This window comes from Durio zibethinus, chromosome 4 (genome assembly GCF_047325235.1).
Source record: "Durio zibethinus cultivar Kanyao isolate XHJ-2024 chromosome 4, ASM4732523v1, whole genome shotgun sequence".
In the NCBI taxonomy this organism is placed as follows: Eukaryota; Viridiplantae; Streptophyta; class Magnoliopsida; order Malvales; family Malvaceae; genus Durio; species Durio zibethinus.
This window is the reverse complement of record NC_143165.1, coordinates 23,256,311-23,272,319: the sequence shown is the minus strand read 5'-3', so window position 1 is coordinate 23,272,319 and position 16,009 is coordinate 23,256,311. Positions and strand designations below refer to the sequence as shown.

The following is a 16,009-nucleotide window of genomic DNA, read 5'->3' as shown; positions in this document are numbered from 1 at the left end:
CTTCATATGCTTAGACTGGGGATGAACTCCGTATGCCTAAGTCAACCCACGAAATGAGCGTGCGGACGCTCAACCGACTAGAGAGGTAGGATGCGCAAGTCGGGGATCGAACGGGTGGTAGGTGGGTTCAAGCACATCTTCATATTTCTGCCATGCCAATGCCATTTTTATGGCTTGTAAATTCATACAATGGTCCCTGAAGCCTTCAAGTGAAGTTTCGTGGCAAGACGACCCATTTTCTATTTTTCACAATTTTTGAAACTTTTTGCGGTTTGGGATTTTTTAAAATTTTTTTAGAAAGAGTTTTGTCCCCAAATTTGGTAGAGGTGATCCTTGTATTTTTTTTGGCATACACAAAAAAATTCAGCTAAAACTCAAAGTGGAGAAGATTTTGTGACCGTTTGAAAAAAGTGTCCCCATTTAAGACACTTTAATGGCTACTGGCAGCAAACCTATAAAATCTCAAATGCTCTTTAAGGGGGTGTGAGTTCTCAAGGTTTGATGGGGGATAGGGGGCCAATATAAGGGCCAAGTACCAGCACCCATCACACATCATGTGCGCACACCCCCCGGCCCCCCCAATCGTCGGAACCCCCAATGCCACCAGTTAGGCTCTCCGGTGATATTGCCCCAGGCAAAAAAAATACGGCACCAGCACATGCCCTAGCCCATCATGTGCACCGTGGCTCAAAATCTTAGACTGGGAATGAACTCCATATGCTTAGACATGGAATGAACTCCGTATGCCTAAGCCAACCCACGAAACGAGCGTGTGGGCGCCCAGTCGATTGGAGAGACAGAATGTGCAAGCTGGGGATCGGCCTAGTCCCCCCTATGTGTTGTCGATTCTGCTGCCACAACCTTTGGTCCGGTCCGATCTTAGACTGGGAATGAACTCTGTATGCCTAAGTCAACCCACGAAACGAGCGTGCAGGCGCTGAGACGACCGGAAAGGCATAATGCACAAGCCAGGGATCGGCCTGGTCCCCCTCTTCGTGCTGCCAGTCCCGCTACCACAACCCTCAGTCCGGTTGGGGCTTAGACATGGAATGAACTCCCTATGCCTAAGCCAACCCATGAAACGGGCGTGCGGGCGCTCAGCCGGCCAGAGAGGCAGAATTCACAGGCTAGGGATCGGCTCGGTCCTTCCTGCGTGCTGCCGATCCTGCTGCCGCAACTCTCGATCCAGTCCGATCTTAGACGAGGAATGAACTCTGTATGCTTAGACTGGGGATGAACTCCGTATGCCTAAGTCAACCCACGAAACGAGCATGCGGGCGCTCAGTCGACCAGAGAGGCAAGATGCGCAAGCTGGGGATCGAGTGGGTGGTAGCTGGGTTGAAGCACATCTTCATATTTCTGCCATGCCAATGCCATTTTTATGGTGTGCAAATTCATACAATGGTCCCCTAAGCCTTCATGTGAAGTTCCGTGGCAAGACAACACGCTTTCTATTTTTCACGATTTTTGAAACTTCTTACGGTTTGGGTGATCCTTGTATTTTTGTTGGCATGCACAAAAACATTCAGCTAAAAACTCAAAGTGGAGAAGATTTTATGACCATTTGAAAAAAGTGTCCCCATTACAGACACTTTAATGGCTATTGGCAACAAACCTATAAAATCTCAAATGCTCTTTAAGGGGGTGTGAGTTTTCGAGGTTTGATGAGGGATAGGGGGCCAATATAAGGGCCAAGTACCACCACCCATCGCACATCATGTGTGCACACCCCCCGGCCCCCCCAATCGCCGGAACCCCCAATGCCGTCAGTTAGGCTCTCCGAGATGCTCCGATGATGCTCTGATGATGCTCTGGCGATTGTGCTCCGGGTGAAAAAAATGCGACCCCAGCACATGCCTTAGCCCAGCATGTGCACCGTGGCTCAAAATCTTAGACTAGGAATGAACTCTGTATGCTTAGACATGGAATGAACTCCGTATAACTAAGCCAACCCACAGACCGAGCGTGCGGGTGCTCAGCTGACCGGAGAGGTAGAATGCACAAGCCAGAGATTGTTCTGGTCCCCCCTACGTACTGTCGATCCTGCTGTCACAACCATCGGTTCGGTCTGATCTTACACTGGGAATGAACTCCGTATGCATAAATCAACCCACGAAATTAGCATGCGGGTGCTGAGCAGGCCGAAGAGGCATAATGCGTAAGGTGGGGATCGGCCTGGTCCCCCTCTGCGTGCTGTCGGTCCCGTTGCCACAACCCTCGATCCGACTGGGGCTTAGACATGAAATGACCTCCCTATGCCTAAGCCAACCCACGAAACGGGCATGCGGGTGCTCCGTCGATCGGAGAGGCAGAATGCGCAACCTAGGGATCAGCCCGGTTCCCCGTGCGTGCTACTTATCCTATTGTCACAACCCTCGGTCCAGTCTGATCTTAGTTTGGGAATGAACTCCGTATGCTTAGACTGGGGATGAACTCTGTATGCCTAAGTCAACCCACGAAACAAGTGTGCAGGTGCTCAACCGGCCGGAGAGGATAATGCGTAAGTCGGGGATCAGCCAGGTCCCCCCTCTACGTGCTGTCGATCCTACTACCACAACCCTCGATCTGGCTGGGGCTTAGACATGGAATGAACTCCGTATGCCTAAGCCAACCCACAAAACGAGCGCACGGGCACTCAGCCGCCCGGAGAGGCAAAATGCGTAAGTCGGGGATCCACCCGATCCCCCCTACGTGCTGTCGATCCTGCTGCTAGTCCTGCTGCCGCAACCCTCGGTCCGGTCTGATCTTAGACTAGGAATGAACTCTGTATGCTTAGACATGGAATGAACTCCGTATGCCTAATCCAACCCATGAAACGAGCGTGCGGGTGCTCAGCCGGTTAGAGAGGTAGAATGTGCAAGCCGGGGATCGACCCGGTCCCCCTCTGTGTGCTATCGATCCTACAATCGTAACCCTCAGTACAATCTGATCTTAGACTAGAAATGAACTTCGTATGCATAGGTCAACCCACGAAACGAGCGTGCAGGCGTTGAGCCAACCGAAGAGGCATAATGCGCAAGTCGAGGATCAGCCCGATCCCCCTCAACGTGCTGCTGGTCCTGTTGCCACAACCCTCAGTCCGGCTGGGGCTTAGACATGGAATGAACTCCCTATGCCTAAGCCAACCCATGAAACGGGCATGTGGGCGCTCAGTCGATCGAGGAGGCAGAACGTGCAAACCGGGGATCGACCCGATCCCCCTTGCATGCTGTTGATCCTACAGTCATAACCCTCGATCTGGCCCGATCTTAGACTGGGAATGAACTCCATATGCTTAGACTGGGGATGAACTCCATATGCCTAAGTCAACCCATGAAACGAGCGTGCAGGCGCTCAACCGACCAGAGAGGCAGGACGTGCAAGCCGAAGATCGAACAGGTAGTAGGTGGGTTCAAGCACATCTTCATAGTTCTGCCATGCCAATGCCATTTTTATGGCTTGTAAATTCATACAATGGTCCCCTAAGCCTTCATTTCAAGTTTCGTGGCAACACGACCCGTTTTCTATTTTTCATGATTTTTGAAACTTTTTACGGTTCAGGATTTTTTAAAATTTTTTTAGAAAGTTTTTTGTCCCCAAATTTGGTAGAGGTGATCCATGTATTTTTGTTGGCGTGCATAAAAAAATTCAGGTAAAAACTCGAAGTGGAGAAGATTTTGTGATCGTTTGAAAAAAGTGTCCCCATTTTAGACACTTTAATGGCTACTGCCAGCAAATCTATAAAATCTCAAATGCTCTTTAAGGGGGTGTGAGTTCTCGAGGTTTGATGAGGGATAGGGGACCAATATAATGGTCAAGTACCAGCACCCATCACACATCATGTGCGCACACCCCCAGCCCCCCCAATCGTCGGAACCCTCAATGCCGCCGGTTAGGCTCTCCGACGATGCTCTGACAATGGTGCCCCGGGCGAAAAAAATGCGGCACCAACACATGCCCGAGCCCAGCATGTGCACTGTGGCTCAAAATCTTAGACTAGGAATGAACTCCGTATGCTTAGACATGGAATGAACTCTGTATGCCTATGCCAACCGACAAAACAAGCGTGCGGGTGCTCAGCCTGTTGGAGAGGCAGAATGCGCAAGCCGGGGATTGGCCAGATCCCCCCCAACGTGCTATCGATCCTACTGTTGCAACCCTCGGTCCAGTCTGATCTTAGATTGGGAATGAACTCCGTATGCATAAGTCAACCCATGAAATGGGCGTGCGGGCGTTGAGCCGACCGAAGAGGCATAATGCGTAAGCCGAGTATCGGCCCGGTCCCCATCTGTAGGCTGCCGATCCCACTGCCACAACCGTTGGTCCAGCTGGGGCTTAGACATGGAATGAACTCCCTATCCCTAAGCCAACCAATGAAATGGGCATGCAGGCGCTCAGTCGGCCAGAAAGGCATAATGCACAAGCCGGGGATCGGCTCGATCCCCCCTGCATGCTGTCGATCCCACTATCGTAACCCTCGATCCGGTCTGATTTAGACTGGGAATGAGCTCCGTATGCTTATATTGGGGATGAACTCTGTATACCTAACTCAACCCATGAAATGAGCGTGCTGGCGTTCAGTCGGCCCGAGAGGCATAATGCGCAAGCCGGGGATCAGCCCGGTCCCTCTCTGTGTACTGTCGATCCCGCTGCCATCCCGCTGCCATAACCCTCGATCTGGCTGGGGCTTAGACATGGAATGAACTCCGTATGGCTAAGCCAACCCATGAAACCAGCGTGCGGGTGCTCAACCGATCGGAGAGGCAGAATATGCAAGCTGGGGATCGGCCTGGTCCCCCCTACGTGCTACCGATCCTGCTGCTGCAATCCTCGATTCGGTCTTATCTTAGACTGGGAATGAACTTTGTATGCTTGGACATGGAATGAACTCCGTATGCTTAGACATGGAATGAACTCCGTATGCCTAAGCCAACCCATGAAATGAGCGTGCGGGTGCTCAGCTGACCGAAGAGGCAGAATGCACAAGCCGGGGATCGACCCGATCCCCCACGCGTGCTGTCGATCCTGCTACTGCAACCCTCGATCCGGTCTGATCTTAGACTGGGAATGAACTCCGTATGCCTAAGTCAACTAACGAAATGAGCGTGCGGGCACTGAGCCAGCCGGAGAGGCATAATGCGCAAGTCAGGGATCAGCCCAGTCCCCCTCGATGTGCTGCCAGTCCCGCTGCCATAGCCCTCAGTCTGACTGTGGCTTAGACATGGAATGAACTCCCTATGCCTAAGCAAACCCACAAAACGGACGTGCAGGCACTCAGCCGGCCAGAGGGCAGATTGCACAAGTCGAGGATCGACCCGGTCCCCCCTGTATGCTGTCGATCCTACTGGCACAACCCTCAGTCCGATCTGATCTTAGACTGGGAATGAACTCCGTATGCTTAGACTGGAGATGAACTCCATATGCCTAAGTCAACCCACGAAACAAGCGTGCGGGCGTTCAGCCGACGAGATAGGTAGGATGCACAAGTCGGGGATCGAATGGGTGGTAGGTGGGTTCAAGCACATCTTCATATTTTTGCAATGCCAATTCCATTTTTATGGCTTGTAAATTCATACAATGGTCCCCTAAGCCTTCATGTAAAGTTTCGGGGCAAGACGACCCGTTTTGTATTTTTCATTATCTTTGAAACATTTTACAGTTCGGGATTTTTTAAAATTTTTTTAGAAAGAGTTTTGTCCCCAAATTTGGTAGAGGTGATCCCTGTATTTCTTTTGGCATTCAAAAAAAAATTCAACTAAAAACTTAAAGTGGAGAAGATTTTGTGGCCGTTTGAAAAAAGTGTCCCCATTTCAGACACTTTAATGGCTACTGGTAACAAACCTATAAAATCTCAAATGCTCTTTAAGGGGGTGTGAGTTCCCAAGGTTTGATGAGGGATAGGGGCCAATATAAGGGCCAAGTACCAGCACCCATCACACATCATGTGCGCACACCCCCTGGCCCCCCCAATCGTTGGAACCCCCAATGCTGCCGATTAGGCTCTCCGGTGATGCTCCGACGATGGTGCCCCGAGCGAAAAAAATACGGTGCCAGCACATGCCCGAGCCCAGCATGTGCATCATGGCTCAAACTCTTAGACTGGGAATGAACTCCGTATGCTTAGACATGGAATGAACTCCGTATGCCTAAGTCAACCCATGGAACGAGCGTTCGGGCGTTGAGTCGGCCGAAGAGGCATAATACGCAAATCGGGGATTGGCCTGGTCCCCCTCTGCATGCTGTAGGTCCCGCTGCCACAACCCTCAATCCGGCTGGGGCTTAGACATGGAATGAACTCCCTATGCCTAAGTCAACCCACGAAACGGGCATACAGGCACTCAGCCGACCGAAGAGGCAGAATGCGTAAGCCAGGGATCGGCCCGGTCCCTCCTGCATGCTGCCGATCCTGCTGCTGGTCCTGCTATCGCAACCCTTGATCTGATCTGATCTTAGACTGGAAATGAACTCCGTATGCTTAGACATGGAATGAACTCTATATGTCTAAGCCAACCCACGAAATGAGCATGCGGTCGCTCAGGCGGTCGGAGAGGTAGAATGCGCATGGCTGGTCCCCCTACGTACTGTCGATCCTACTGCCGTAACCCTCAGTTCGATCTGATCTTAGACTGGGAATAAACTCCGTATGCCTAAGTTAACCCATGAAATGTGGATGCAAGTGCTGAGCCGATCGGAGAGGCATAATGCGTAAGCCGAGGATCGGCCCGATCCTTCTCTGTGTGCTGCCAGTCCCGCTACCACAACCCTCGATCTGGCTGCGGTTAGACATGGAATGAACTCCCTATGCCTAAGCCAACCCACGAAATGGGCGTACGAGCACTCAGCCGGCCGGGGGGCAGAATGCGCAAGCCGAGGATCGGCCCGATCCCCCCTGCGTGCTACTGATCCTGCTGCTGCAACCCTCGGTCCAATCCGATCTTAGACTGGGAATGAACTCCATATGCTTAGACTAGGGATGAACTCCATATGCTTAGACTAGGGATGAACTCCGTATGCCTAAGTCAACCCATGAAACGAGCGTACAGACGCTCAGCCGACCAGAGAGGCAAGATGCACAAGCTGGGGATCGAACGGGTGGTAGGTGGGTTCAAGCACATCTTCACATTTTTGGCTATGCCATTTTTATGCCTTGTAAATTCATACAATGGTCCCCTAAGCCTTCATGTGAAGTTTCGTGGCAAGACGACCCGTTTTCTATTTTTAACGATTTTGGAAACTTTTTGCGGTTCAGGATTTTTTAAAATTTTTTTAGAAAGATTTTTGTCCCCAAATTTGGTAGAGGTGATCCTTGTATTTTTGTTGGCATGTGGAAAAATATTCAGCTAAAAACTCAGAGTGGAGAAGATTTTGTGACCGTTTGAAAAAAGTGTCCCCATTTCAGGCTCTTTAATGGCTACTGGCAGCAAACCTATAAAATCTCAAATGCTCTTTAAGGGGGTGTGAGTTCTCGAGGTTTGATGAGGGATAGGGGGCCAATATAAGGGCCAAGTACCAGCACCCATCGCACATCATGTGCGCACACCCCCCGACCCCCCAATCGTCAGAACCCCAATGCCGTCGATTAGGCTCTCCAACGATGCTCCAGTGATGGTGCCCCGGGCGAAAAAAATATGGTACCAGAACATGCCTGAGCCCAGCAAGTGCATCGTGGCTCAAACTCTTAGACTGGGAATGAACTTCGTATGCTTAGACATGGAATGAACTCCGTATGCCTAAGCCAACACACGAAATGAGCGTGCGGACGCTTAGCCGATCGAAGAGGCAGAATGCGCAAGACGGGGATCGGCCCGGTCCCCCTCTACATGCTGCCGGTCCCGCTACCACAACCCTCAGTCCAACTGGGGCTTAGACATGGAATGAACTCCCTATGCCTAAGCCAACCCACGAAACGGGCATGCGGGTGCTCAACCGGTCGGAGAGGTAGAATGTGCATGCGGGGGATCGGCCTAGTCCCCCCTACGTGCTACCGATGCTGCTGCCACAACCCTCGATCCAATCTGATCTTAGAATTGGAATGAACTCCATATGCTTAGACTGGAGACGAACTCCGGATGCCTAAGTCAACCCACGAAACGAGCGTGCGGGCGCTCAACCGGTCGGAGAGGCAGAATGCGCAAGCCGAGGATCACCTCGGTCCCCCTTGCGTGCTGTGGATCCTGCTGTTGGTCCTGGTGTCATAACGTCTAGATCCGAGGATCTATCACTAGACATTGAATTTTAGGGAGTCGCCATCAATCTTTTTTATCTAGGTGCGATTGGCCACCTTAAGAATCTGTCCTTTCAGGGAACACCTAAGTTTAAGGGTCCCTAAAAGAATAGGTTCGAGTCTACAAACCAGAACAGGGTTCGGGAGTTCGATTACATGTGAGGAAGGTTATAGCACCCCCACAACGCCCATCAAAAGATGGTACCAGCTTAAATTTGTGTTATCCAATGAGCCTTAAAATTTTACCAAGTAATTAGTTGTTGGAAATTATTCTCAATTGACTCTAATACTTTTAGCAAAAAATTGAGAAAATTCCCTCACCTCAAGAGTATTCAAGAAAAACTACTGTTTCACTTGCAGAGGCTCCGTCGTTGGATTAATTAAGGAAAAATCAAAATCAAAATCAAAATGGAAAGGAAGGAAAGGATGATTGTTCTTGTGTAGGGAAAATTGATACTTTCAACTTTTCCCCAAAAATTATTTTTTTGAAATTTATTTTTAAGGAAAATTGATACTTTCAACTTTTCCCTAAAAATATTTTTTGGAAATTTATTTTTAAGGAAAATTGATACTTTCAACTTTTCCTCAAAAATATTTTTTTTTGGAACTTTGATTTCCAAGGAAAATTGATACTTTCAACTTTTCCTCAAAAACCCTTTTTTTGAAAATTTATTTTTAAGGAAAATTGATACTTTCAACTTTTCCCTAAAAATATTTTTCGAAAATTTTGATTTTCAAGGAAAATTGATACTTTCAACTTTTCCTCAAAAACTCTTTTTTTTTAAATTTATTTTTTAAGGAAAATTGATACTTTCAACTTTTCCCTAAAAATATTTTTTTGTTGGAAATTTTGATTTTTATTTAAAGAAAATAGAATACATAAAAAAATAAAGAAAAATAAAAAATAAAGAAAAGTAAAACAAAAATAAAAATAAAATAAAGATAAAAAGAATATTAAATTAACCTAATCTAGTAAATAAAAAATAAAAAAACAAATAAAAAATTAAATGAAAATAAAAAAAAAATTCAAAAAAAACTGGAGCGGCTCGGATCGCGGCTCGGCTCGGCTCAAGGAAGAGAAAACGGCTAGGGGGAGCGGCTTGGGAAGCTCGGCTCGGCTCGGCTTGGCTCGGAGTGGGGCGGCATGCGCGGGTCAGGAAGCGGGTCGATGCTCGGGTCGGGTTCGGCAAAACGTGCGGATCCTCTGGTTACTTAAAGCCAAAACGACGTCATTTTGAGAGGGTATAAAAGGTAATTCCCTCTGTTTTTCGGCACAAACCTTCTCCCCTCTCTCTCTCTTCTTCCTTTTTTCTCTCCCTTCTCTCTAAAAGCTGAAGAACTCCGATGGGATTTTCGTCGGATTCTGGAAAATGTCACCGAAAGTTCACCGAAAGTTGTCGAAAGATCACCGGTTCCTAGGATTATTCACCGAAAACTGGGCAGGTCGTCGAAAACTTCAAATTTGGCCAGAATTTTTGCCGAAAAATTCAACCCCTGTCGGAAAATTCATCGGAATCTGGAAATTTTTCAGAAATTTCCAGAAAAATTTTTGCCAAAAAAATTTCTAAAAAATTATTTTCGATCCCTACTGCTATTCTAACATTTCTCAACCTTCTTTAACCTTCGAAAACTCTTCTATACACCTTTTTCTCTCAAAATCAATAGCTTTGCTTCACTGTTTTTTTTTTCTTCATCTGTTCCAGGAGGTGCCTTTTATAGGGGTTGATCAGGAGTTCCTGATCAATCCCAATTCCTCCTTGGACGGGGATTCAATCTTTGAATCCAATTGGACTCTTCTGATTGAATTCCCCTCCACAGTGGGATTCTTCAACTTTTAATCTTAGCCCTCCAAAATAAAAATCAAAATAAAAAAAATACTAGATAATTAGGAAAGATAAATCAAAAGATATTATAGTAGACAAAATAAAAAAAATAATATCTGATAATCGGGAAAAAATCAGATAAAATTGATAGATAATTTAAAAAAATAATAATAACAAATAAAATAAGATAAACCCAAAAATATATTACAAAACAAAAAAAAATAATATAATAATAAATATATAACTATATAAATAAAATACATATAAATCTATTCTAATAAATAAATAAATAAATAAATAAATATATACATATATTAATACATAATAATAAATATAAATATAAAATACAAAAGAAAAAGAAAAAAAAATAATACAGGATAAAATTGAATTGGGCCTTACCCATTTGGGCCAGGCCCAATTGATCTGGGCCTGGACCCAATTGGGTGTCTACAGCTGCCCCTCTTTGCACATTTTCTATGAAACAGAAATTGCGCAAAGACGTAGACACCCAATCAAGACTCAACTCAACATTGTTATTTTTTGTTGTTTTTTTTTGTTTTTGTTTTGGTTTTTGACCAAAGCTCCTCTAAACAGAGGCACCACTACTTTGGAAAGTAAATTGCTCCTCTAAATAGAGGCACCACGACTTTGAAAAGTAAATTGCTCCTCTAAACAGAGGCACCACGACTTTGGAAAATAAATTGCTCCTCTAAACAGAGGCATCACGACTTTGGAAAATAAATTGCTCCTCTAAACAGAGGCACCACAACTTTGGAAAGTAAATTGCTCCTTGACAATCATGTCCAAAGGAGTTGAAAATTGTGTTTGAAGGAATTTCAGGAGATTATGCCCAAAGGTCTTATAAATCAACCTTGATGCCAAAAGACATCCTATTTCAAGGATTAGGAACTTACCTGACAAGTTTCTTCTCAAACTTGCAAAATATCTTCATATCTGTCTTCTCCATATGGGATGTTGGAACACCCCTGCTTCTTGAATTTGTACACTATACTTTCCTGAAAGTAGTGTATGCTATGCAAATGCATATGAATTTCAATGCATGCTATGCAAATGTTGGCCAATTAATTCATGTTCAATGTATGGTACTCAAGTTTCTCAAGCTCTTTTCTTAGGCATCAAGCCCTTCTATTCTTTAAAATCCGATTACACTGCTCTTTTAAGATCGAACCAGTGTAGCTCTTAATTGTTTTCTTCCACTCATATTCTTCCTGTAACAAAAAATATCTTCCCAGATTCAATGTCCTAATCAGGAGCTGAACATCTCGATTTTGCCTTTTTCACTTTTGACTTAATCAATGTAGTGTGAAGATCTTTTTATGTTGTTATTCATTCATCAATCATTATTTCAAACTCAAAAAGTAAGAATGCATTTGCATATTTCTTTCATGGTGGGGTGCTAAGAAGAAAGGAATATGAATGGTTGGGAAACAAGTATCAGAAAAAGGCATAAAGAATGAGATAAAATGTTTTTTTATTAGCAAAATGTTGGTAAACTTTGGCCAAGAAAGAACTACAATGATAGGTATGGGGACAAAGCCCAAAATGATCAATCAGATAATCATGATAACACCTCTCAAAGTCTTTTCTGAAAACCCAACCCTCTGATGTATTTAACAACTTGGAACTCTTCCGAATTTGCTAGCCTCCATATCAGCGAACTTTTAAATTCGATGCTGTATTCTCCTTATCTAAGCCGCCTTTTCAGGTTTTCAACTTAGACAAACCCCTTATGACTCAAACCGCCCTTTTGGGGTTTTCTCCTTGAGTCCTCCTTTTTCACTTTTTCTTTTTTCATTTTTTCATTTTTTCTATTTTTTCTATTTTTTCATTTTTTTATTTTTTATTTTTTTTATTTTTTCATTTTTTTCATTTTTTTCAAGCATAGTATTTCTTCATAGCATCAGAGTTTACAGGATGGGGTAAATCATTTCCATCCATCTCAGTTAGTATCAGTGCTCCACCCGAAAAAGCTTGTTTCACCACATACGACCCTTCCCAATTTGAAGTCCATTTTCCTCTACTATCATGTTGGATTGAGAGAATTCTTTTCAAGACCAACTCTCCTTCCCGAAAACAATGGGGTCAAATCTTCTTATCATAATCCCTCATCATTCTCCTTTGATATAGCTGACCATGGCATAGTGCAGTCAATCTCTTCTCTTCTATGAAATTTAACTGCTCATAACGTTCTCGAATCCATTCAGTTTCTTCCAACTTGACTTCTTTTAAGATTCTCAAAGAGGGGATCTCTACTTCCACTGGTAGTACAGCTTCCATCCCATAAACCAAAGAGAATGGGGTTGCCCCAGTAGAGGTGCGAACTAACGTTCGATATGCATGCAATGCGAATGGTAACTTCTCATGCCAATCTTTGTAAGTCTCGGTCATCTTTTCCAAAATCCTCTTTATGTTCTTATTGGCTGCCTAAACTGCCCCATTCATTTTCGGGCGGTATGGTGCGGAGTTATGATGTTTGATCTTGTATTGATCACATATTTCTTGCATCATCTTACTATTTAAATTCTTGGCATTGTCTAAAATGATTCTCTTCGGAAGTTCATATCTACAGATGATCTCTTTTTTTATGAACTTGCAAACCACGGAGTGTGTCACATTTGCATACGATGCTGCCTCTACCCATTTTGTGAAGTAATCTATCATCACAAAAATGAATATGTGCCTGTTAGAAGCCTTTGAGGTGATCGAACCAATGACATCCATGCCCCACATTGAAAATGGCCATGGTGGTGCCATAACATGTAAAGCAGATGGTGGAGCATGAATCTTATCAGCATATATCTGGCATTTATGACATTTACGAGCATAATCAATGCAATCATTCTCTATCGTCAACCAGTAATATCCCGCTCTCATGATCTGTCTTGCCATCATATGTCCACTAGTATGTGCCCCACATATTCCATCATGCACCTCTTTAATGATTTTCTTCGCTTCGATCTCATTTACGCACCTCAACAACACTTGATCCTTGCTTCTTTTGTACAGGACATCCCCATCCAGGAAAAAGCTCATAGCCAATCTTTGGATGACCCTTTTATCATTTTCTGTTGCTTGAACTGGATACTGCTGATCCTTGACATACTATAAGATGTCATAATACCAAGGCTTTCCATCTTCTTCTCCCTCTACATTAGAAAAATAAGCTGGTATATCCTTAACATCTAACTTGATGGGTTGAATATCGGTATTATCATTAATTCGAATCATTACAGCCAGAGTAGCCAATGCATCAGCAATCACATTCTCTTCTCGAGGTAAGTGATCAAATTGGACATCTTCAAATTGTTTCGTCAGCTCTAGAATGTACTTATGATATGAAACGAGTTTTGAATCTCTCGTCTCCCATTCTCCTTTCAACTAATATATGACTAGAGCTGAGTCTCCAAATACTTTTAATACCTTCACTCTTCTATCTATAGCAGCTTGCAAGCCCATGACACATGCCTCATATTCAGCGATGTTATTTGTGCAATTGAAATTTAACCTTGCTGTTACAGGGTAGTATCGTTCTTTCGGGGAAATCAAAATTGCCCTAATTCCATGCCCCAAGGCATTAGCAGCTCCATCAAAGTACATTCTCTAACATTTTTCTACATGTTCCCCTTCCTTCAGTTGGGAAACAGTCATTAAGTCTTCATCAGGAAATTCTAGCTTCATCGACTCATACTCTTCAGTAGCACGATCTGTAAGAAATTCTGCTATAGTGCCCCCTTTTATTACTTTTTGGCTCACGTATATAATATCGTATTCCGAGAGCATTACTTGCCATCTAGCGATTCTCCCAGACAAAGAAGGCTTCTCGAAGATATACTTAATGGGATCCAGTTTCGCTATGAGCCACGTAGTATGATAGAGCATGTACTGTCTGAGTCTTTTGGCAGTCCACACTAATGCACAACACATTTTTTCCAATGAAGAATACTTGGATTCATACTCTGTGAACTTTTTACTCAGATAATAAATAGCTCTCTCCTTCCGGCTAGCCTCGTCTTGCTGCCCCAGCACACATCCCATTGAATTTTCACACACAGTTAGTTACAAAATTAAAGGTTTTCTTGGCACAGGTGGTACCAATACTGGAGGGGTTCGATAAATATTGCTTGATTTTATCAAACGCCTCTTGACATGCTTCATTCCATTTTTTAGGATTATCTTTACGTAGAAGCTTAAAGATGGGATCACATTTGTAGGTAAGCTGAGAGATGAACCGAGAAATGTAGTTCAATCTCCCTAGAAAACCTCAAACTTCTTTTAGTGTGCTGGGAGGTGACAAATTCTGGATGGCTCGTATTTTATCATGATCGACTTCAATTCCTCTTTCACTGACTATGAAGCCTAGCAACTTCCCTGATTTTACCCCAAAGGTGCACTTGGCTGGGTTTAATTTTAGCTGAAATTTTTTCAACCTCTCAAATAACTTTCTGAGGTTGGTGACATGATCTTCATCCCCACAAGACTTTGCAATCATATCATCTACATACACTTCGATCTCTTTGTGCATCATGTCATGGAAGAGTGTTACCATGGCCCTTTGATATGTTGCCCCAGCATTCTTTAACCCAAAAGGCATGACTTTGTACCAGAAAGTTCCCCACATGGTCACGAAAGTAGTCTTCTCCATATCATCTGCAGCCATCTTTATCTGATTATACCTCGAGAAACCATCCATAAAGGAGAAAATTGAATGCTTGCCGTGTTATCTACTAGTGTGTCAATATGAGGCAAAAAAAAGTTATCCTTTGGGCTAGCCTTATTCAAATCTCGATAGTCCACACACATTCATACTTTTCCATCTTTCTTAGGAACTGGGACTATATTGGCTACCCATTCTGGATATTTAGCCACTTGTAGAAAACCTGTATCAAATTGTTTCTTCACCTCCTCTTTAATCTTTAGTAGCATTTCAGGCTTCATCCGTCTCAATTTTTGCTGAACTGGCTTACATTCTGGCTTTAGGGGTAATCTGTGCTCCACTATCTCTGTGCTCAGTCCTGGCATATCCTGATAAGACCAAGCAAATATATCTACAAATTCTTGAAGTAGGTCTGCCAATCGTTGCCTATCTTCAGATGAAAGTGAAGTGCCCATTCTGACCTCTTTCTTATTTTCTTCATCTCTCAGATTCACTAAGTCCACTACCTCTTGATGAGGCTCAATTGGCTTATTTTCTTGTTCAATCATCCTCATTAGGTCCGGAGGCATAACATATTCTTCAAAATTCTCTTCATTATCAAGTTCATCAGTATTAATTAAATTCTCAAAGCTAACCTCTTGATTGTTATCATGATTATCCTCATGTTCATTTAAAGACCTGCAATTGAATGAAATGGGATATGTTGGCAAGATGTGCTTGGGAAGATGGAAAATAATGAAAACACAAGAAGAAATGAATGAAAATGCATACTTCCTAATTTTATTAAAAATAATAAATGATGAATGGCCCGAACAAAAAGATCACCCCAATGCCTTGGGCAATAGCTATTGGGATGTTACAATTACATTGCATCTAAATCAAAAGTTGAAGGCATCTCGATGGCACTCCAATTATTGAGTCAAAATCTAGTGGACAAAGGTGAACCCACTCCTCTTGATTCACCCTCACTTCATCTTCAACAACATTAATGGCTAACTGGGCAAAATCATCTTCCACAGTTTTCTTTGCATCTGGGTTCATGAATCTTCCAGGTCTGAAGGTTTCATACAAATGTGGGATAAACATCAGTCTTGCTATCTTTTTTGATGGCTTTCTTTTGACTTCCCATTCTGCCATCTCATAGCCTAGGCCTGCCCTGTCGCTATTGTCCACTATTGTTAGAGGTTTTTTAATTCCCTGCAAATTTTTGCCTAGCCCTAGTCCTGGACACCAACCTTTGTTGATGACTTGGCTCACCACTGTCTTTGAAAAAGGCTGACTTTGAAATCTTTCACCTACAGTATTGAC

The 16,009-nt window shown here is 44.0% G+C and overlaps 1 protein-coding gene across 1 annotated transcript; it reads right to left on the bottom strand.

Moving 5' to 3' along the window:
- Positions 1 to 14,847: 14,847 nt before the first annotated feature.
- LOC149519303 (uncharacterized) lies at positions 14,848 to 15,742 on the bottom strand. Its single transcript, XM_089760257.1, has 2 exons — positions 15,699 to 15,742; positions 14,848 to 15,475 (listed from the first exon to the last, which is right to left on the bottom strand). Exons 1-2 carry the CDS (start codon positions 15,740 to 15,742, stop codon positions 14,848 to 14,850), a joined length of 672 nt encoding a protein of 223 aa, XP_089616383.1.
- Between the last annotated feature and the right edge of the window lie 267 nt (positions 15,743 to 16,009).